The sequence below is a fragment of the Phlebotomus papatasi genome, chromosome 1 (assembly GCF_024763615.1).
Source record: "Phlebotomus papatasi isolate M1 chromosome 1, Ppap_2.1, whole genome shotgun sequence".
Classification (NCBI taxonomy): domain Eukaryota; kingdom Metazoa; phylum Arthropoda; class Insecta; order Diptera; family Psychodidae; genus Phlebotomus; species Phlebotomus papatasi.
Genome location: NC_077222.1, coordinates 5,274,638 through 5,297,639, shown reverse-complemented (window position 1 = coordinate 5,297,639; position 23,002 = coordinate 5,274,638). Strand labels below are relative to the sequence as shown.

The following is a 23,002-nucleotide window of genomic DNA, read 5'->3' as shown; positions in this document are numbered from 1 at the left end:
CTTGAGTTATTGCTGGATTTCTTCCTAACCATTTCTATATCTGTGAAATCCTCTGAAATGTGTGAATTTTATTGGAAATAGTGAATTGCATAAAATGTTGCTAAAGTTGGGATATTTCATTCATAAATCTCCCCAGACTGGGACGCTGATTAATAAGAAATTGGACGCCAACAAATTCCACAATGTTGCAATTTTAATAGTTCTTTTCTTATTATTGAGAAATTTTGATTTGCACGACATTCCAGAAATTTTTATTCTTTATTAGGGCTTAGTAGGGGAAACTGGGGCACTATCGAACATGGACACTATTGAACATGGAAACTGAATACAGATTTGTATTTCTAAACTACTTGGACCTAGTCCCCGGCGAGTGGCCTTCAAAGTCGAAGCCAATTTCTTACATTCACATACAAATGCGTATGGGAATTTTTCTGCACTCGTGATCGTTATGCTAAATATTTAAAAAGTGAAAAGTTTTTCCGTATTATAAGATACCTTCCCGTATGGAGGGATAAATATACTAAATTTTTGTTTAAATAAATTTTTTCCTTGGAGCACTGTGAGCTGAGTCCGAGATCGATTTAGGAATTGGCTTCAAATAGCTCCATATAAAAAGGCCAACTTGCCAGATTGACTTGGACTATGACAATAATTTCTTCAGTGGGCAAGCAGCCCTATAAGTACCTATAAATTCATACAGGTCTCGTCGTCTGAAGTCTAATATCTAAATAAAAAATCGCAGTGTTCGGTGCTACCCCGTGTACGGTGGTGCCCCAATGTTAAGGACATTTTTACTTAGAGACACTGAAATTTAATGGCACGTTTTTTTCTAAAGAGATTTTTTTAATGATTCTTATATATTTGGAAATTGTGCATTAAAAACTATCTAAATATATTTCATAATTTTTGTCAAACTCATACAAGAATTACGAGGAAATTAGTATTAGTAGCCGTGTAAGATCAGCAAAATTTGTGGAGGGTAAAATTAGAAGTAGGGGGAAGTGGGGCACCTTTGAAAGTGGGGCACTTTTGAAATTGGAATTTTTCTCCTATTTTTAAATTGAATTGAGCCATATCATAACGTAATTTAGCCTCTCAATATGTTTGTGCAGCTGAATTATATCTCGATGAGGCTCAATTTTATTTAAAAATAGGTGAAAAATCCCAATTTCAAAGGTACCCCACTTCCCCCTAGCTTTATTTTTATTAGGCTTGCTACCCCCTGTTTAACCCATTAGAAGAATATAATAAAATAAATTATATAGTGTAACTATGTAAGAAAAGGATTTGTTATTTAGAATTCAAATTAAGAAAGAGAATAAGTAAAAATATTATCAAAATCGAATCAATGATAAAATATTCGAGCGTAACATTGTGCACAAACTTTGCATAATTTTCCGCGAAGTGAGAAAAATGCAGCAAAATATATATCTATTTCTGCTGAGCTATTTCTCTACGTCAGGGAAAAGGATTAAAGTAAATTAAAACCCCTTTTAAGATATCAAAAAATTTGTTAAAATTGTAAGAAATTTTTTTTGGTGCTTTGCTATTTCATTTTATGAAGAGATTCGTTCGAAATGGTATACAATACAATTTTCAATAGAATACCTAATTTTAGTCTACTGAAAGGGGATCTCAGTGGCGCAATAGGCAAGGGCGTTGGCTTTTCGGGACCGAGAAAATGGCATTAAGCATCAAGAAAATTTGCATACTCGCAGAAGATTTCTTATGAATAAATCGGCTGTAGAACAGATTTCCTACAGAGTAAAAGAACCAAATCAGGACCAAAAGATTCAACTGGTTAACACAAATGCATTAACAAACAGTACTTTTTGGTCAGAGTTCTTCAGCAAATTGATAAAATATTCAAAAATTTTACCTCAATAAAAGAAATTAAAGTTCTATTATGAAAAATCAGCATAGTCTTTTTAAATTTAAAAAAATGATTTCACAAATTGACTCCCAATGGTAGGAAAACAGGCATAATTGTATGTGCATAATCCCGTCAAATGCATAATCCCGAATTGCATAATGCCGGGACTGAGTGTACGTGTACGTATGAAAAACTGCGATAGCAAAAATTATTATATTTATTCTTTTAATATTGTATTTTTTCACTAATTTTTTTATTTATTCAATTCACAATTTAATTGAACACAAAAGTCCTATTAATTGGGTTGTGAGAAATATATATCTATTTTTAAACTTAATGAACCACGCATAAACTAAACAATTGATAAGAAGAAAAGCGAGAAAATCTATGTCACCAGACACATTACTAATTTTTCTGAATCATCCCACTACAAAACGCGTGATAAAGGATTAAGACTAAATAAATCTTCCATCTTAGTAAGCTGAAAGTGCGATTGCAACTCCAAAACAATAAATCGAGCAAAGTGTAGAAGTATTTTAAAAAGTTAGACACAAGACTAAAGGTCTAACTATTAAATTTTTACCATCATCGATAAAAGTTCATTATTATTTATTCGAATTTATGTATTTCAGATGATTTCAGACTTTAATCACAGAGTTTTCTTTTTATAAACTCATCTGTTTTCTTTTACTTTCGAAATTCTATTAATTCCGAGATTGTTGTAGTGATGATAAAAATTTAACGATCAATGTGATTTTACCCTAATTTCATTTTAATTCTCTCTACTAGGGACACGTTAACTTGTTTGTGGCTTTGTTTAAAAAAACAAATTCTCAAATTTGAATTAAAATATAGATAAATTAGATACATTTTTATTCCCACTCTGTAACTTGGTTGCGTCTATCGCCGACTAACCATTACCGGATTACTTAGGTAAATGGTAGAAACTCTGGTTCAATAGGCCGCATATGCCACTCCTAAAATCGAGTAGGGGGAGGTGCGGCTACTTTGAGCTATGGGGCTAGATTGTTATACAAACTTTCCGCCTATTTCTAAATGAGGCTGGACCGTACAATTATTTTATTTAGATCCGCAATTACTTTGTGTATCCAAATTACATCATGTTAAAACCCAGTTTCCAATAGAAATATGTGAAAAATCGTATAACAATGTAGCCACACAGCTCAAAGTAGCCCCACCTCCCTCTAGCTTGCAGTTAATTAAGCAATTATAGTAAACTTTAATGGGTTCGTCACACATTTTAGATCAGGATAATTTCATAAAATCAAAATTCACATCCGTTTCTTTCTCAAGCGTTAGGTAATCATAGGTATATCTCATTCTTTCGTACTCCAAATTCGGTTGAGCCAAATTTAAAATGTTATGATGTTTAAAAGAAGAAGAAGAGTGCGAAAGAGTGAAATAGACATATGCACTAAGTTTGAGAAAAAAAGAGATGCGAATTTCGACTATACGAAATTTTCCTGATCTAAAAGGTGTGCCGAAGCCAAGAAGGAAAGAACTAGTATCATGAGGTTAGGTTCTCTTTTTCTTTTATGACTAATTAAAATTGTGTGAGCCCTTTAAATATGGCTCCTATTTACTATCTCTTGTTTTTTTCTAAATTCAATTAATAAGATTGAAGATTTACCAATACAATTTGTGAAGAAGAACAAGGGGCAAAATGTAACAATACTTTTTAAGCCGACTGCGACTAAAAAATGTAGTCAGTATTGTTTCCAACACACCATTTAGATCAGAAAAATTTCATGAAACCAAAATTCACTTGCATATGTCTATCCCACTCTTATGTACTCTTCTTCTTCTTTTTTTGAACATCACAACGAATTCAATATAGTTCAATTCAATTTTGAATGCCAAAGATTGGCATATGCAAAACGTTTGAGAAAGAAAAGATGTGAATTTTGATTTCATAATATTTTCCTAATCTAAATGGTGTGTTGGAATCATTACTAACTACATTTACTTTTTCTCGGCTGAAAAAGTATTGTTACATTGTTGCAAGCATAAAAAATAAATTTGGACTGCGAAATATTAAATTTCGATCAGCAAGAAACCTAAATATCTACAAAAATGGGTTTCATTTATAATAATAATACTTTCAGCACACCTTTTCTTAGATCGGAAAAAATTCGTTAAATCAAAATTCACATCTCTTGCTTATTCAAACGTTTTGCACAATATCTTTGGTACTCAAAATTGGATTGAACTAAATTGAATTTGGTGTGATGTTGCAAAGAAGAAGAAGGGTATACTAAAATATCCATAAGAATAGGTTGAACACCTGAATTACTTTTTTCAGATAGAGAAAAAAAATTAGCAAAGTTTCTGAAGGTATTTCATAGTGTGTTGGCGGAAAAAGAGAAAATAGTGAAAAGTAGAAATTTCTCTGGTCTCTGGGGAGTTTCATTGGGTGTGAAATGGGGAATGGAGAGTGTGTGTGGGTAGAGAGAAAGAAGCGATTTCAGACCTACCTCATCATTATCAGCCGGCGTCAAAGACTGCCAGCCATAGCCTTCGTGAAAGTCACGCGTTCAACTCGTGCACAGTGTGCCCGAAAATGAAAAGTCTTGGCATTTATTTTGTGTACATGCACACGCAATACCTTTTCAAAATTTCTCGTTCTCTTTCCTCTTTCTTCAAAGTTATTTTTAGATCCCGCACAAAATTATACTTGTGTGTAAGAAATTCACCGACAGTCCCAAGTCAACTCTCCATGGATATTCTTGTCTCTGGATTTTTCACACATATAGCGTCCAATTGTAATCGGAGGAGATATGGCAAAAAAATACATGCCTCCATTGAGAGACCAACCATGAGACAGTCAATGCGAAAAAACAACATCAGTCGATTCTATACAGATACTTTGGGGGAATTAAAAGAGCTTTGCAGTCAAGAGTGTTGTTGGTGCTAAAAATAAACTTTCACCACCCGAATGTTATATAAAATCAAAAAAAAAAAAAAACTTGAATCATTCCGCCAATTGAATTTTCTTGGACTGATTCCGTCAGGGACATTGATTCTACTCATCCCATACTCTGAGATATTACACATAACAATTCATTGGAAATAATCAGTTTTGCTAGAGTTTAAATTCTCGATCCACTTTTGATCTATTTAAAAGTTTATTTTCTCTCCGGAAAAGTCCCTCATATTTCACTCTGAATGTCGCATTTTGTTACACATTTTAAATGTTCCAAGGACTACCAAAGGACGAATAATTCAAAAATGTCAACCAGAGAAAACCAGAAATCTAGACTTAGTTGGACTAATATTTTTGTAAATAAAAAATAATTTTGTTAGCCAAAAATCAAATAAGATCTATGTACAACTTTTAGAACAAGAAAATTTCACGAAATCAAAATTCGCATCTCTTTCTATCTCAAATGTTTGGTATGTTATCTATCTCACTCTTTGGTGTACTCTTCTTCTTCCTTTGAACATCACAACAAATTCAATTTAGTTCAAACCAATTTAGAGTACCACATACGTCGGTTCCGAAGAAGACTATTGTAAGTCTACTTACAATAGTATAAAAAGATGGTATCATTAGATGCAGAAACCTTAGATCTATATCCCCACAAAATTTTATGTTGATTAAGATATTCCTGCAAAAGTTAAAAGAAAAAAACTTAAAATCAGCGTGCCCAATTATTGAGTTTTTTGCCCACAATTTTGCTATAATTAATTTAAAAGTAGTGTTAACTAGAAGATATTCAATGCGTGTATGATGAAATAGTTTCAAAAGCTGAAAGTATACTAATTGCAGTGAAATTAATGAAAATACATTTTAGCTGTCAAACTTTAAACCTCTTTCCTGTAAAGTTTACATTTTGGACTTACAATAGTCTTCTTCGGAACCGACGATATTGGGATAGACATTTAACAAAACGTTTGCAAAAGAAAAGGATGTGATTTTTGATTTAACGAAAGTTTCCTGATCTAAAAGTTGTGATGGAAGTATTTAAGGCTATGAAATTTTCATAAAAGTTTTTGGCAAATTGAGAAAAAATAGGTTTTCATTTAATGTTACTTTTGTTTAGAACAGAGGTGAGCGAGAACCCTTTGAAACCGAATAAACGTCAAAATAATTTTGCTCAGATGGCGTTTCTACCATTGACGTACGATTTCTATTTGACGTTTGTTCGGTTTCAAGCGGTTCTTGCTCGTCTGTGGTTTAGAATAACAGAATTACAAAAGTTGATAGAACTAGAATTTAAGAACCTGATTGGATAAGCTAAGGTTGTGTTTAAAAAACATTTATGTCCCAACACTGAGAAAAAAAGAGGGTGCGATTAACTTTTTTTCCTCATAACTTTAACACCTTTTAGGTGTAAAAAAATAACAACATTTTTTAATGTTAACTTTACACCTTTTTAAGGGTAAAATTAACATGAAAAAGGGTAACTTTAACTCCCAATACGCCTAAAAAGGGTTATATTTACACCGATTTTGGATCAATACTGCAGGGTAAAATTAACATTTCCGGAATGTTATTTTAACTTTTTCTGATTTCTCTCTGTGAAGATACCATTGCATTTAAAGGGCAGATGGATAAAGTTGAGGGTTAAATAGATACATTAGGTTACTTACCTAGACCGGGCGTCTTGCACTATCATTTTCCAGTCATGGCGATTTTCCTCTACTTCCCTCAAGTACCTTAGCAACCTCAGCTGCTTAAAGAATCTATCAAGTAGTTCTTTATTTTGTTTTCTCGGGCGTTAAGTCCTTTGTGCGTCTCTGATACTCCTTGCGAGTTTCTGTTTGAATACACAAAATCCTATAATAAATTAAAAGCTTTATGTAACCCAATGAAACTGTATGTACTAGAAATTCTAGATATAGAAAGTTCATATTTTGGAATTTTTCACTCGTCTTAGCACTCATTGAATTTGAATTTTTTCTATTAAACTTTTACAAAAACTATTTATTTTTATAGTGTAACTATCTAAGAAAAGGATTTATCATTAAGAATCCCAATCAGGGGAAAGTATGAAGGAAAATATTATCAAAATCGACGCAATGTCAAACTTTTCGTGCATCACTTTGAAGAGCATTTTATAAAGCGAGAAAATAACAACAAATCGCGTACTTTCTCGAACTTTTTACTTATTAAATGATTTATTTTGCGTTTAATATAAATACGCGATAGATGCGAACTGTGTAAAATAAGAATTTAATAAAATGTTACATCATCTGCAATACCGCTACTCTACATTAAATACAATCTATCTAATATGTGATTTATTTATCATTTAATCTTTATCTATTTGTATATTTTAAACCCTTGTATATCTGTACTAAATATGTAATCATACATTTCAACTTCAACAAATGATAATGTTTATCATCATCACAGTGTAACTAAATTTTTGAACAAAAATTATTAAAAGTTAGATAATTACCAGAAGAGGTAACACCATATTTGTAAATTGTATGTTTATATACTTCTGAATATCGGAATTTATTTACTTAATGATTTTCATAACTGGTACGACCATTTCTGTAAATAGTTTGACAACAAAAAGATCGAGGTATATATTGAGAATAAACTGTTGAGTGATTCCAAGAGGTTGTAGACTTTAGATAAAAGCAATAAAGTCTCTGAGTCACAATGTCTCGAAACACTATAAAGTGTTGATAGTAAATATTTCAAGTAGTGGAAGAGCTCCGGGAGCACCAAATGAGAGACATTCTGTCCATAAGTTGTCTATTGGAACTGCCATGAAATTCGCTTAAAGGCTATGCGGTTCACAGAATATCAGAGATTCATCCAGACATAAGTGGTTTAATTGGCGCCAATCATATCGCATAGACATTTAAAAGGGGGAGTATCAATAATGGTGGCACTTACTAAATAAAAATTACAAATATACACTAGGGATCATGCTGAGTGTTCGTGATCGACGGCCTCTTAATGTGAGGCTTTCAAAAAACAGGGAATTTTTACATAATTGATTTTGAGAATTTTTTCGGATGAAATGTAAACTTATATGGTTATTGTTGAATCCTAAGGCGCTTAATACTGACGTCATAAGTGGACCCAGGATACCAGGTAGCACATTAAGTATTTATTAAGTATACATTTAAATACTTATTAAGTATACTTAATAAGTACTTAACCTAATGCAATACCTTAATTTTAAATAGTTTTAGGTAGAAGAACTAACTATGTAGGGAAAAGTGCTCTCCCTTCGAACGTTCATGCCTTCGAATAATGTGCATTTATTTTATTTTTCGTAAGAGATTTATACTAAATTATGACGGAACTATCAACAATTGATGATAAGCCAACTAATATTTAATAGAAATGTGTAAGTCTCTTAGGAAAACTAAAAGAAAATTCACATTATTCGAAGGCATGAACGTTCGAAGGGAAAGTACTTTCCCCTACCAAGTGGATATGGGAATGAGTAAATTTATAGTAAGACATTACCTAGTATTACCACCTGGTCTGATCGTCAAGACTATTAATCCCGTATATTTCGGCGATAAAGAATTATCCCAAATGAACATATACTGATATAGTTTAGGATCAAGGTTTAGGGTAAAGTACTCTCCTTTGAACGATCAAGCCTTCGAATAATGTGAATTTCTTATATTTCTCTTAAGACATATAATTATCACGTAATTATCAATAAATTGATGATTAGCTCTAATATTTAATAGAAATGTGTAAGTTTCTTGGGAAATATAAAGAAAAATTCACAATATTGGAAGGCATGAACGTTCGAAAGGACATGTTCTTTGCATAAATTTCCTTTATCTGATCCTTTACCGCCTAATTTAACGGGCTAACTATTTTCAAGGATAAGTGAAAATCTAGGAGGGATCGGAGCAGAATTTAGACATGGAGTGTCATATTTCCTATAAACTTTTTTTTTAATTTTTTTTTTTTTATTATAAGACAAGAGAAATATAATTGTTTCCTAAGTCTGCTTCGTTCTCCCTTATTTGAGCATTAAAACTGTTGATTTACTTAGTGATTTTAAGACCCTTAAGATCTCCTATGTCTTATGTAAAAGTTTAAATATCTAACCACACAATTCTGATAAAGAAAGCTTAAAGATATTAAAGATTAATAGAAATTTTAAAAATTTACGATTCTGCGTTCTGAAGCTTCATTATATTCCAATCTTGCCTCAAAAATTTCTGCATTTTCTAAATTTAAATATTTAGGGTAAAGTGGTACAAGTTGGACAGTGATACAATTTGGACAGGGCTTTTTGTCTTTGATAAATTTACTACTTCATTTTTATTTTTATATTTTTAATGCTTTAGTTTTATAATTTGGTTCTTTGTGCTTAAAAACAAATTTTGTATTGTATTTATCAAGAAAAAAGCCATGTCCAACTTGTACCGACGAATTATCCAACTTGTAACACTAACTCCAAATTATATCACTTTACCCTACTTGATTCACTTTAAATAAGTTTTGACAGGTCCATTCCAGCTCTGTTATCGTAAAGTTTGTCACATTTATACGCAAAATACTAATTATTCTTTAAAGGCTGATTTAAACAAAGAACATTTAAAGATTTATCTCAACGCTAATACAAAGAAAAAAAATATTTTGCAAAATTGTTCGTGAATTTTTGTGAATGCCTATTGGCGGCTTACGAAATACTCATAAATTGTATACACAAAAAAATGTTCGTAACATTTTGTCATTTGTTCGTAAATGTTCGTAAAATGTTGGCCAGGCAAACAAAAATTTACGAACATTTTTTGTGTGTTTACAAACATTTACAAACAAATGTTTGTAAAAGTACAAAAAATGCTCGTCAAGTGATCATGTTACAATATTTGTGAAAAATGTACAACCTGTAACGAACTTGTTTGTGGGTTATACGATTTACTAGTATTTCGTAAATCCCCAATAGGAACTCACAAACATTTACGAACAATTTTACAAAATATTCTTTTCTGTGTGCGGACTTCAGACTGGAGGTTATTTAGCTCAATTTCTACGAAAATCTCGGTCCTAAATAACAAGCAATATTATTGACTTAGATTTTAGATTGATTTAGATTTTTTTCAGCTTACTTCAAATTAAGTTAATTTTTTCAAAACAGGACTTTTGAAGAATACGAATAAGCCTTTAAAGAATTGGGATTTATCTCAGAAAAAATTGATTTCAGGTTGATAGGAAGATCAATATTTAAACATGATTTCCTAAAAATATTGATTTAAGGCTCCGGTACATCTTTTATATCAGGAAAATTTCATAAGGGCCCAAATCTAGGCAGTAAAGATTTATCCTGTACTGTCATACACTAAGGGCTTCGGATCATCAGATAGAAGTTCGCAGCATAAATTTCCTTTACCTAATCCTTTACCACCGCATTTTATAGGCTAAATATTCTAGAGGATCAGCCTGAATCTATTTAGGCCCTAAGATCAAAATTCACATTCCTTTCTTTCTTAAAAATTTAGCATATGTCTGTCCTACTCTTTCGCACTCTTCTTCTTCTTTTGAACATCACACCAAATCAAATTTAGTTCAGTCCAATTTTGAGTCCCAAAGAGTGGGATAGACTTATGCAAATCTTTTGAAAAAGAAAGGGATGAAGGGATGCGAATTTCGATTTCATGAAATTTTATCGATCTAAAAGGTGTACCGGAGTCGACAGAATTTTCACGTTTGCCATACTTAAAATTCAAAGGTTTCTTCAAGTCTGAAATTTTAGGAAAACTTTAAACTTTAATAATTTTATTATTGTTGTTAGCTGTGCTGGAAGTCAAAGTCTGCTTTGTAGGAGTCGGAAGGTCATGTCTTGGGGCTCCACTTTCTTTTATTAAATATCTCACATTTCCCTACAGTTGTTTTGATGCATCTATGTGAAAAAAAGTCCCCTATGGTCTGCTTTAGTAACAAAACACATGGGGTAGGGGATTTCATATCAAACTATTACTAAGAACTTAATCGAGATCCTTGACCAGAATTGCTGGATCAATTGCTTATCATGATAGTTGCTTTGCTTTGACTTTGATTTGCAACACACTATTTTTGTTTGCCAATTGCATTTCCCGATTTTTCCGAAATATTGCTGACCTCGTCCCACAAAGATCAAAAAATTTTTTTCTTATTTTGTACGGCCTCACGACAGTGTCAAGAGATTTTGCAAGACTACAATAAATTAGGAAGAAGTGCTTTTTCTGCACAAACTTATCGCTATTTTGTTCACAATTTCAAATTTAGCTTGTAAACACTTTGCGGGGGGACAGATATAGGCTCAGCAGAAGAATTTTTGACTGTTTGAAAAAGAAAATCTCATGTGATAAGACTTCGGAGAGAGGTGGTTGAACCATTTGACCTTGTGAGTCCTAAACGTCTTCTAAAAGACACCAGAATCGGATGATGTGTAAATAAAACTGTGGGATGTATTCTTAGTACATTAATAGTTCATCCATCTGTTCTTCCCGCAATAAACATTTATCCAAAAATTATGAGAAGAACTTCTACACACAGACTAATATTAACACGAGGCAAGCCATCCTCTTAAAGTAGACCGGTAACAATAAACACTAAAATTCTAGATTTTGTCAACAAACATGCAAAGTATTCTCAAGACAACTTTTTGAGATATCACAGAAGATATTCTATATACTATATAAATCCAAATTTAAATTTCTTTCTATGAAAATAAACAAAATGGTTTAATAACTATTTTTAACCACCAAACACGCAATTTCAAATGAAAATCTACAGCATTCTTTATCCTAAAAATATATATTTAAAAGAATAATAATAGCTCTTTATTAGTGCAGAGATATATTTTTCGTGCAAATAAGAGAGATGTACAGTGGCAAAGAGAAAACATTGGAGATCCATTTGAAAGACTTAATTTAAGAAACTTTAAGTGCTGACAGAAATTTGGAATAAAATTGTTTTTATGATTTTACCTGAATACATTTGAAAAGTCATAAACGCTCAAAGATACCGTTTGAATTTCACACAAAGTTATTATGAATGTGAAATGAGAAGTTTGTTCTCCTTAATTGATGTTGTCTTATGACTTGCATCTTGTTTGACTTTAAAGAAAAATTCTAAAAATATATCATTCCTTGTTTTTTTTTTGCAAAGCTCTGGTAATATTAATTTTTCAAGAATACAGTAGACTCTCGCTCAATCGGCTCTTTTTCAATCGGGCGCAAAATTTTGTTGACAATTTTCACATTTAATTATGACGCTAATTTGCTCAAATTCGCTGTAGTTCTTCCTATTTTATCATGATTCTTTATAATTGAGCGCTTTTTGTGGAATTTACAAAGGCTTTGACGCCCAAATCTATCGACAAACCGGATGACATTTCGCCCCAAATGCCCAATTGAGAGAGAGTCTACTGTATGTACGCTTTTTTGCATTAACCCTTTAACGACGAGACAGTTTTTGCTGATCGAAAATCAGCAATAAAAATGAAAGCGATAAAAATCAGTAAAAAGTCTTACATCTAACCTTAGGAAATCCAACAGTCTGATTCGGTGTATTTTACTGCTCGAACTCAAAGAGAGAGCAGTTATACAATCCACTTTTTCAACTTGTGACACGGTTAGAGGCCAAACGATAAGAGATATTGACTTCTGGTCTTCGACGACCTCCCCCCTCCCCAGTAAATCAACATTAGGACAGTCTCTTTTCTTTTTTCGCATACCTCCTCCTTCCCCTCCAAAACCACGATTTTTGGTTTATTTCGAAAATGGCTCTTACGACTTCTTTCATTATCGAATATGTTTTAGAGGTAGGGTGGAGTAACCACTTATCGCCACTTTTAAGAAAAAGACAAATTAATTGTATTATAACATTTGACCCCTTATTATTAGAAAACTCAAATTTGATACAAAGCTACTCAGATATATTGGCTCTAGATTCGTCAAAACAATTGTCGTACAATTTAACGCGGGAATACCTAAAAAACTGATTTTTATTAACAATGCAAAAATAACTACTTCGTCGCCACTTTTTACCACTTTTCACCAGTTCTGTAACCACTTCTCGCCACCTACTTGGAAAGGTTCAAACTCGATTTTTTTGGCAATATTATGCAAAGAATACATTCAGCATTTCTTTTTCCTCATGATTACCTTATTAGTATTCACATTAAATGATTTTTCTTTACTTTTATTTGAGAAATCAAATTATTAGACTATTGCAGAAAGTAAACAAAGCAGATTTGACAACTGAGAATCTATGAAGTGAAGTTAGCATCGCCTATTGAAAAGCTATGGTGAATCAATTTTAGTATATTACCACTTTCCGCCATGGCTCATTTTACATAAAAATTATATAAAATGAAATATTAACTAACTAAATACAAATTTTACGTATTCGCCGAATGTAATTAAATGTTCAATAGGCAAATTGCTTATTAAAAAATTAAATTTTGTTCGATAAAAGTTTCATGACACTTACTATATTTGGTAAGAAATATTGGATTCGATGCACTTGCTTAAAATATTCCTCTAAAAAAATGCTCAAACATTTAAATTCAAAACAAAAAATTAGTGTTTTTTGACTCGTATTTTCGAACAACAAATTTTAACCACTTTGGAGGGACTATTTTTCAATTAATTTGCTTAAATTTGGATTGTTTTGAAAGATTTTGAAATTTTGAATCGGTAAAATACACAGCTCTCTCCGATATCCTGAACTTCGATATCCAGCTGATAGCTGCCAAACGCTGACGGTTGATGAATTCAAACTTTTTTTCCTAAGTATGCAGCTTGTCCAGTATGAAATAAAATGTTATTTTCACTTTATCAAAACCTTTGATACTTAATTGTAGTACAAAATGAAACATAAGCGCACCACGAAGAAAATTCTGTTGTTTTTCAACAGAAAATAAATTCACACAGCGCAAAATAGAAAAACCGTCGACCAGATTCAAGAAACCTAATTCAAGAAAGCTGTGTACCCATTTCTCGAATTTACTTTTTATTTGTTCGTATGCTCGTTATTCATGTTAAAATATTTTAAATATTTAAAGTTGTAGTGAAGCAGTATGTACCTTAAAAGCATGAGATAAGATAATACACAGGTAGCTCTTTCTTGTGAGTTCGAGCCTCGGCAAAACTGGGACGCTTTGCCATCTCTTTTTTTTGTCTCTATATCCGACAGGGACAGAAATAGCCCAAAAATTTTAGTAATTTTTCTGACAATGAATGATAATTTTCACTCTAATGAAGAATAATAAGTTTCATTATAGTAGTTTCTTTTTCCGAATCGGTTGTGCTTTAAAAAAATTGGAAGTACATAATTAAAATCAATTTTCAAAGTGAAAATTTTAAAATTTGTAATTTTTGAGCTTAAATATTTATTATATAGCAAATAGCTGGAGACTTGCAAAAAAATATTATAGATTCCTTTAACCTACTACTTTGCAATTACGTACAAACATAAGAAAAAAATAACTTTAGATAGTAAGAAAAAATTATTTTCTTCATGGGACACCGGTGTTCCAATCGTCCTTAAAGGGTTAAAAATTAGGTTTTAATAAAAATTTCAAAAGCTCATGACTATTATACTGTTATGAGCTTGCTTTTAGGCACAAACTGCTTAGGGAATACTGCAAAGTAATCTGTATGAGTTCCGTCCTCAAGGTCATTTTACTTTTAACATATACTTCGTGTGCGCAACACACATGTGCCATAAATTAGTCGCGTTGTTTCACGAAAGAGTTCACTCTTACGGCCTTATCACACTTGCACATTAAAATTTTAATGTGATTCACATTAATTGTCGCTTATGAGCGTCCAAATATGTTATTTGTGTCTTTGAGTCACTTAATATTTGGGTTTTTTCTATTTATTGATAAAGAAGTGGACTTGGCCTGCAAAAATAAGTTTAAATTTACCTAAAGCATAAATATTTTCACATTAAAAAATTAAAGAGAAAATCGCATTAATTTTTCGCATTAATGCTATAAATCAATTTATATCAAATTTTGCGGGCCAAGTCTACCTTTTTATCAACAAATAGTTCAAATTTTGAATATAAAATGATTAAAACACTAGCGACAATTAATGTGAATCATATTAAAATTTTAATGTGCAAGTGTGATAACACAGGTGAAATGAAATAACTCGCCTCTTAAGTGAATTATTTGGTTTAATAGAACACCTAAATATTTATTCAGTTCTATTCAAAATTCGCAAAATATTCCTCATCTCAGCTATTAAAATTTAATCGATTTAGCTCAATTATGTAATCTCTCGTCTAGCCAGATATTTCCCTCTTGAAATCTTCGATCATTGTGCAAATATTAAAATGAGATATTCAAAGCGAAACCACTTAAAATTTCATATTTCCAGACAATCATTTTCTTTTTTTCAATATTTTATTCATTAGCTTTCATTCTGTGTATTTTTAGAATAACATTTTGCAACCATGCCTGTGAACTATGATATGGTGATTTCTCAGAGCCCTCCGGTGTTCAGTCACAGTCCACCCACCGGATTTCTCAGTGATTGCACAGTTAATTTTAGGTAATTGTTTTAGTGAAAAAGGAATTGGGCTTAAGTGTAATCTGCAATATTAATCCCCATAGAAGACCATTCGAAACACCATGCTACCGACCATCAGTTCTCTTGGCGTCGCCAACAAACCAAAGGAAGAATACATTATCGATAAAAATGGCAAATACGCCCAAGAGATCCTGCCTGATAACTCACACCGATACCAACATCCTTAGCGATTCTTCCTGCCAGTCAAGTGACAAGAAAAGCGACATTGGAGTCTGTGGTCGAACGAAAAAGCGTGTGATATTTGCTGATGATAAGGGACTAGAGTTAGTGCAGGTGAAAGTAATGTCGGAGCCATCCAATGTGCCACCCTTCTGGAGTCTACAATTCCTGGCCCACGTGACACAGGGTATGATCAGTCCTGTGCCACCGGAACAATGGGTAGTGGATTTCCAGCAGCCGGCATCAGACTACTTAGCATTCCGGTAAGGCTACAATTTTGCAATTTCATTTTCAGTCAAGTTTAAAAATTCGTTTAACTCTTTCCGGACCACAATATATCCAGCGAACGAATTTCAGTAAAATTCACTTTATTGTAACTCATAGTGGTCAAATATGATACTTTTACAGAGAAAGATTTTTTTCCGCCTCTGGGAAATTGGAAAACTCAAGGGTACTCTCGTCCCCAAAAGAACGCAAAGGATACGAACTTCAATTTTCCCAAAGCCAATATTTTATCGATTTTGTAAACTATTTGTGCGTATCAAAGGATTCCTGTACGATGTTAATAACTAAAACAAGGTGAATTATTAACCAGTATCTTGTGGGATGTCCAGGAAGTGCTAAAAAAGGCACCCAGCTCCTGCTTGTAAACAGATTCCTCAACATATTTCACACAATAACACTTTAAAACACATTTCTTTCAACACGATGTTATTGTAGACACATTAAGCTTTCTCAAAAGCATAAAAAACACTTCCTGGACAATCAGAATTCACCAAAATCAGGAAGAATAGGAAAAACTTCCTTGAAAGCAATCTCCCTCGCTGCCAAATGTCAAAATTATCGGCCATATTGGCAAAAATGTCGCTCCCGCTTGGAATTTTCTTACAAGGTTGGTGTCAAAAAGCAAATGGCGGGCATTGGCGGGATAACCTTACATGTGACCTCTAGATTTTTGCGGATGAGAGTACCCATAAAGTTTGAACAAGTTTTTTGAAAAATTAAGAAAAAAATATTTTTCGAATTTATGTAATCTGTAATTGTTAGTTATCATACTTATTGGCCCCGAGAGGTTTTTCCTTATTCGAGTCTAGAAATATCAAAAAAGTCACAATATCTCCAAGGAAGCAGAAAATCGAAAATTCACGATTTTTGACCAAAAATATCTAAGCTCAGGAGTTAATTGGGATCCTGCAAAAAATATCCTAGATTTGGACATCCTTATAGTTTGTAATCATCCACAAGAATCGGAATTTTATCGATTCTAGATAGTCTAAAAAAATTGTTGTTTCCATGGGTACCCAGTGTCCCAAAGGAGACGAAAGAGTTAATCAAAAGAAATTGAGAATCATAGATCATATTTTCCAATAATAACTTTTAGTTTGTGGAAATATTCCATTAGTTCAGTGTGATTAGGAATAAGTTCTTCCTGTTTTTGTTGTATCACTATTGATCCGATGGAATTATCAACTTAACTAATACCGCATTTTGTTATTCCCTTATTTTTTCAATGCAACTCAATCAGGCAAAAACTTGAGATGAAGAATGTATCTCTGGAGAATGTGATTGTGAAGGAGAATGACTCGATAGTTGTGGGTACAGTGAAGGTGAAGAATCTGCATTTCACCAAGGAGGTAATAGTCAGAGCCACATGGGACAATTGGAAGAGCCAAGAGGACATCTTCTGTGTGTTCTCCAAAGTGGCTGGTGCATCTGGAGCTTACGTCCTCTACGACACTTTCTCTTTCCGTCTCACCCTTCCTCCCGCCTCAAAGACCCTAGAATTCTGTGTTTGCTTCCGTTGCAATGGCACAGAGTTCTGGGATAACAATGATGGGCGCAACTATACACTGTCCAAGCGTCTGAGTGACAAAGCTACAGATCCTTTTGTGAGCTTCGATCGGGCTAAGAGCCAACAAAAATGTGCCATTAATTCAGGTGATCAACAGGGAATAAAGGTGCCCACATGGTCAGAAGTGAGCTCGTGGAATCAGACGGAGAGCCCCTACTGGTGAGTCTCTCTACGTTGATCGTCACCATCACCGGACGATGCACCCTACAGGACTTTCATTTCTTCTGCCACTCTCTCTGGGAAAATCGTCATCAAAATTTTAGGGGTGATACGCCGCTAAATTAAAACGTGAGTGTCTCACAAATGGGATAAACTTGACCTAATTAGTAAATTTTATAGTGAGATAGTAAAACATACACACATACACATTCTGCTTTAGCCTTCCTTCTGGCCAAATTCAAGTTCACAGCCACAGATCAAACACAATTCTATCTTACCGTCCGTGGAACAAGGGGTATTCATTCGTAATTTTAGACGTTTATCAAAACATTTTTGTTTTAAAAAATTGGAAATTAACGTGAATGATCCATTTATTTAATCGGTCATTAGGAGAGAGCGGCGCTATATTGGCTATTAATTCCATATTCAAATTTAAAAATCTCAAAAAGAAAAATATATCGCACAAGGGTAAAACGGGATAATTTGGATTCATACACCTCGAACTCAAAGAGAGAGCAGTTGCTAAATTCCACTTTTTTCCAACTCGTGACCGCCCTGGAGCACAAACGGTACGAGATATCGACTTTCGGTCTTCGGCGACCCCCTCTTTGCCCTTCAAAACCATGTTTTTTGGTTTATTTCGCAAACGGAACCTACACTTTTTTTTCATTTTCTAAACGAAAAAAATGTTTGAAGGTAGTGATGGTGAATATTTCGTTCATAGAATTACAAATTTTCTTAAATTTGGATTTTTTTGAAAGGTCTTGAAATTTCCAACCAGCCTGTCCCAGATTTAATAGATAATGAGTAAGTAAAGTATTTGTAATTGATGTATTTTTTCGAATATTTGTCAAAAATACATTTTATTTGTTCGAAAACTTGTGACATGGCCAGAGGCCAAATTCTTAAGTAATTTTCTTAATTAATTTTCTTAATTAATATTCGGGATGGATTTATTATTTATAAATTAATTTAATCGGTAGAAACCCGGTATGCAATGCACCTTAAAACCTTGCAAAAAGATAATTTACGGATTACGGATCAATACTGCAGGGTAAAAATAACATTTCCGTAATGCTATTTTGACTTTTTCGAATTTCTCTCAGTGATATCATTTAAAGGAAAATCTGAAAATTTCTCACTGTTTGAGATGCGTAGAGATAAAAAGGAAGGCAATGAGCAAGAGTACAACTCTTTTGTCCTAGACAAACTTACGGCTTAAGCGGAGAGACGGTTTAGTGAAAAACTGATGGAAATGTAGTCTAATCAAGGGGTGAATACCAAGGGCTTTCTGAATAAACCGTGAGCGGCGATCGGCAAAATCGTGCCGATCTGGAGGTAAAAATCGAAATTGGCACTATTTTGTTAAGAAATCGGCAGATCGGCACAATTTGGCCAGAAATCGACAGATCAGCATGTTGCACATGTCATGTTAATTCACAAAAATCGGCAGATCGGCACGATTTTAACGAAGAATCGGTGAATTTAAATGTCAGTTCGCTCTAATGAAGTATAGCGTTCGTTTAAGCTCATGTAACATTGTAAATGTCCTACAGACAATTCCAGTGGTAAATTTTAATATACTGTACCGGAAACACTGATCTTGTAAACTTACTTGAGGTAGATCGGCACTCGAGTGAACCGTGAGCGGCACAGTTATCTACCCCTTGAGTTTAATCATTATTTTGATTATAATTACGTTGAGCCGTAAGTGTGTCTAGCACGTCTCGGCTTATCCTAGAAATTATTCAGCCTCTAAAATTTGGCAGTAAAGGATCCGGTAAAGAAAATGTATACCAAGGATCTCTAATAGATTATCCTAGACCCTCAATGTATAAACAGTTTAGGATAAATCTACTGCCATGTTTTATAAGCCTTCGATGATCAACCTGAATCTATTTGGGTCTTTACTCAAAAGTAATTCATCATGTTTTTTTGTCTTTTTCCTTATAAAACCGTGAGTAAATTACAAAATTCCGAATTAGAAGTGATTCCCAATTATCCCATTCAACTCTACCTAAATTTGGTATGAAGTATTCAATGGTGGTAGTAAAAAACCTGGCAATTTACCATTGATTTTTTCGTGCCAAAATTAGGTATTATACAATGTTTCATAAAGAAATTCATCTTAAAGTACGAACTACGAGGTCTTTCTTTGTGAGTGGGATTCTTTTCTTTAATGATTTTATGAAGCAATGGATTTAATAGACCATTTGCTATAATTTTAAAGTGCCAAGAGTTTGAAACTCATTTTGGTTATCATTATCAATTGCTCTATGATGCAACAGTTCCTGGCTCAAATGTCCTTTATACGGGCTTCAGATCTAAGACTTTGCCATATGGCTTAACTTCTCTAATATCTTATCAGTCAAGATTTTTAGGAAAAAATTGACAGAATTACATTATTATCTATTAGATTTTGAAAAATCAATATAATCGGTTGCTGTTTAAGGTTTTGAGACCCTCGGGAACTGGGCTAAACCTCTAGTCTGAAGCCGGCCTTAGGTTCCTAGGATTTTTTCTTGCATTAAAAGTGTTCGAATCGGATCCAGCGAGCCCCAATGGACTGGATCCACGGGGTATCAGACTGAAATCCCCATCCCTTTTTAAGAATAATAATAATGCATGTTTTCATCTGTCTTTGCCAGCATTCTTCTAATTTTTTAAATGCAACAAAGATTCGAACCTAGAACATTTGCATCATTGTGCGAGCGCTTTGCCATTTAATCCATTTTGCAAGTATTTCTTTCATATCTTCTCTTGGATAATGGCTATTTGTAAATACAGTCATTCCTGAAGTGCCTCACAGGGTATAGGATCCAAATAGACTCAAGCTGTTCCTTGAGAATATTTAGCCTGTAAAATTTAGTTCTAATCGACGATCCTAAGCCCTAAGTGTATCACAGTTTGAGATAAATCTTTACTGCCAAATTTTACAGGCTCAATATTCTCAAGGATTAGCACAAGTTATTTGAGCCCTTATAGGGCTTCAGATCTAGGCTTAGCCATGTGGTTTAGCTTCTCTAATATCTTATAAGTCAAGAGTTTTTGGAAAAATTTGACTTAGAATTAGATTATTAAGGTCAAATTACCTATTAGATTTTGAAAAATCCATAAAATCGGTTGCTGTTTAAGGTTTTAAGACCCTCCGGAAACAAGGCTAAACCCCTGGTCTGAAGACGACCTTATTCATTTGCTCACTGACATTCCGCAAAAGTAAATTTTACCCTGCAGTATTGATCCTAAATCGGTGTAAATATTACTCTTTTTAGGTGTAGGGGTTAAAGTTACCCTTTTTCATGTTAATTTTACTCTTAAAAAGGTGTAAAATTAACATTAAAAAGTGCTCAGTGCTCTTTACTACAATTTTTGGCCAATATAGCCCCGCTCTATCCCATTTTCTCTCTATTTAGAGTAAATAAATATTTCACTCAATGAGGAAATTTTCTCAAGAACATATAGAAGTTAATCAGATGCCAAAGTGGAAATGGAAAATTCCCTCCAATGGAGTTTTTCCGTTTTTCTCAATACTCAAAACATATCACATAATCACTATTCATTACATGACTGTCAATTAAGCAAAACACGTGCTAAAAGGCGCCAGATTGTTGTTTTTGCATTTCATAAGCGAAGTGCAAGGGAAACAAAAGGCGCAATAGCACTAAAAGTTCGCTATCTCAATCTTGTTAAAGTTTAAAAGGACGGAGAAAGAAAAAGAATTGGAGATTGACCCATCATTTGATCCCAACTAATTGATTGCATGATTCTTTTTTTCTCATCTCGTGATTCTGGTCGGAACAAGATGGGAGGCATTTTAAAATCTGGTACTCGTATCAATTAAATGTGGCGGAAAAATCGTGATTTTCATTCCATTGACCTGTTTTTTTTTTAATATTTTTTATGACCTTAAGTGCATTTGATTCTAAATGGTTTTTTATTTAATTTATTTCAGGCTCAAAGAAACAATTTGGGGGTTTGCTATTGAAGAACCTTCCCAAGATCATACAAACTCAAGCGAAAGATGATGCTTATAGACTGGAAAAATTTGTGAAAAAAAAGCGGCTAAAATCCACGGAATCAGTAAAAGAGGATTGTGAAGAAATTACATACTCAAAAGAAATTTAAGTTTACTTTACCTGAACATACATTATTTTTGCCTTACATGTACCCTTAATTCTTTTCCACATTAATTCCTTTTAAGTGCCTTTTGATATAATAGAAAAGTCTCCTTTTTTATTGTGTAAGACAAAATACAAAAAAAAATTGTAAAGTCTTCCCAAACTACAAAAGAATATCACAACTTGCTAAAAAAATTTTTAATTCTCCTTTATATTTAAAAATATGATGAGAAAAAAAGATGAATTGATGAAAATGGTAACTAAAAGACTGAAACTAAATGATGAAAACAAATTGTTGAGAGGGAATACAAATTACTAATTTATAACACTGTCTGAAAGGGAAAAAAAGCAATACGATTTTATGTAAGCGACAAAGCCATCAAAATGTACAATTTGCCTAAATGTTTAAAAAGAAAAATAACAAACTTCAAAAGAAGAAACGATATTGTGTATGGTTTATTTCACCTTTGCTTTATTTCTTTTTATTATTATTATTTTTTTTTTGCAAACTGATAATACCGAATAATAAATTATATTGCATACTTGCAGTAATTTTGATGATAATACTGATAGTGATGAGAAATTGTTTGTAAATATGCATACTGATAATTTAAATTAGTGTCTAGTCCTGATTTTCAATTTGAAGCCTATTACAAACTTTCAAAACAGTCTGTTGTCGATAATATTATTGTTTTGTTCTTACCTATTTTTTTCCATTTGGATTGATTATTCTTATCTGTGCAGCCCACACATAATTTTTTTTTTATATTAAATTGTCCCTATAATATTAGTGTTAATGAAAGTGTAAAGTTGAGATTATCAATAATATTTTTTATCATGAAAACTTTTGTTGATCGAAAGCCAACATGGTAAGCAGGAGTAGCTACTTTCTAGGTGTCTCTAAACATTTTGAGAGAATTTTAATAATGTGAAGAACTGTATACAAAATAAAAATATTTTTTATAAACATATTAACATGTTTTTTTTTTTTAAATTTCTTTAATTTGAATGCAAGTGGTTTATTTGAGTCTTATCCGTTTCTGCGCGTATGAGCTTTAACTGTTTCGCGTCACACTTTTATCCAGCAAGTGAATTCATGTAAAATTGAGTTTTTCCTAATGCTTTATGATCAAATATAATAGTTATGAGAGGAAAACAAAAATTCCATTGCGTGAAAACTCGGAAAAATTCCGGGTCATATATGACCCTATTGTCGGCAAGGGAAGTAAACATACCATTTTCAAAATCTATATCACGGGCTTTCTAAGAGTTTTTTTGCTTGAAGTTATTATTTTG

General features: G+C 32.8%; 1 protein-coding gene across 1 annotated transcript in view; it reads left to right on the top strand.

Annotated features, from left to right (window-relative positions):
* LOC129798544 (protein phosphatase 1 regulatory subunit 3B) overlaps positions 1 to 22,677 on the top strand; it is a 38,153-nt gene extending 15,476 nt beyond the window's left edge. Inside the window, exons 2-5 of the mRNA XM_055841744.1 lie at positions 15,265 to 15,379; positions 15,442 to 15,840; positions 17,103 to 17,717; positions 21,541 to 22,677. Of these exons, the coding sequence (XP_055697719.1) occupies positions 15,282 to 15,379; positions 15,442 to 15,840; positions 17,103 to 17,592 (987 nt within the window). The 5' untranslated portion in view covers positions 15,265 to 15,281 and the 3' untranslated portion in view covers positions 17,593 to 17,717; positions 21,541 to 22,677. The remainder of the gene's footprint in view (positions 1 to 15,264; positions 15,380 to 15,441; positions 15,841 to 17,102; positions 17,718 to 21,540) is intronic.
* Positions 22,678 to 23,002: the final 325 nt, after the last annotated feature.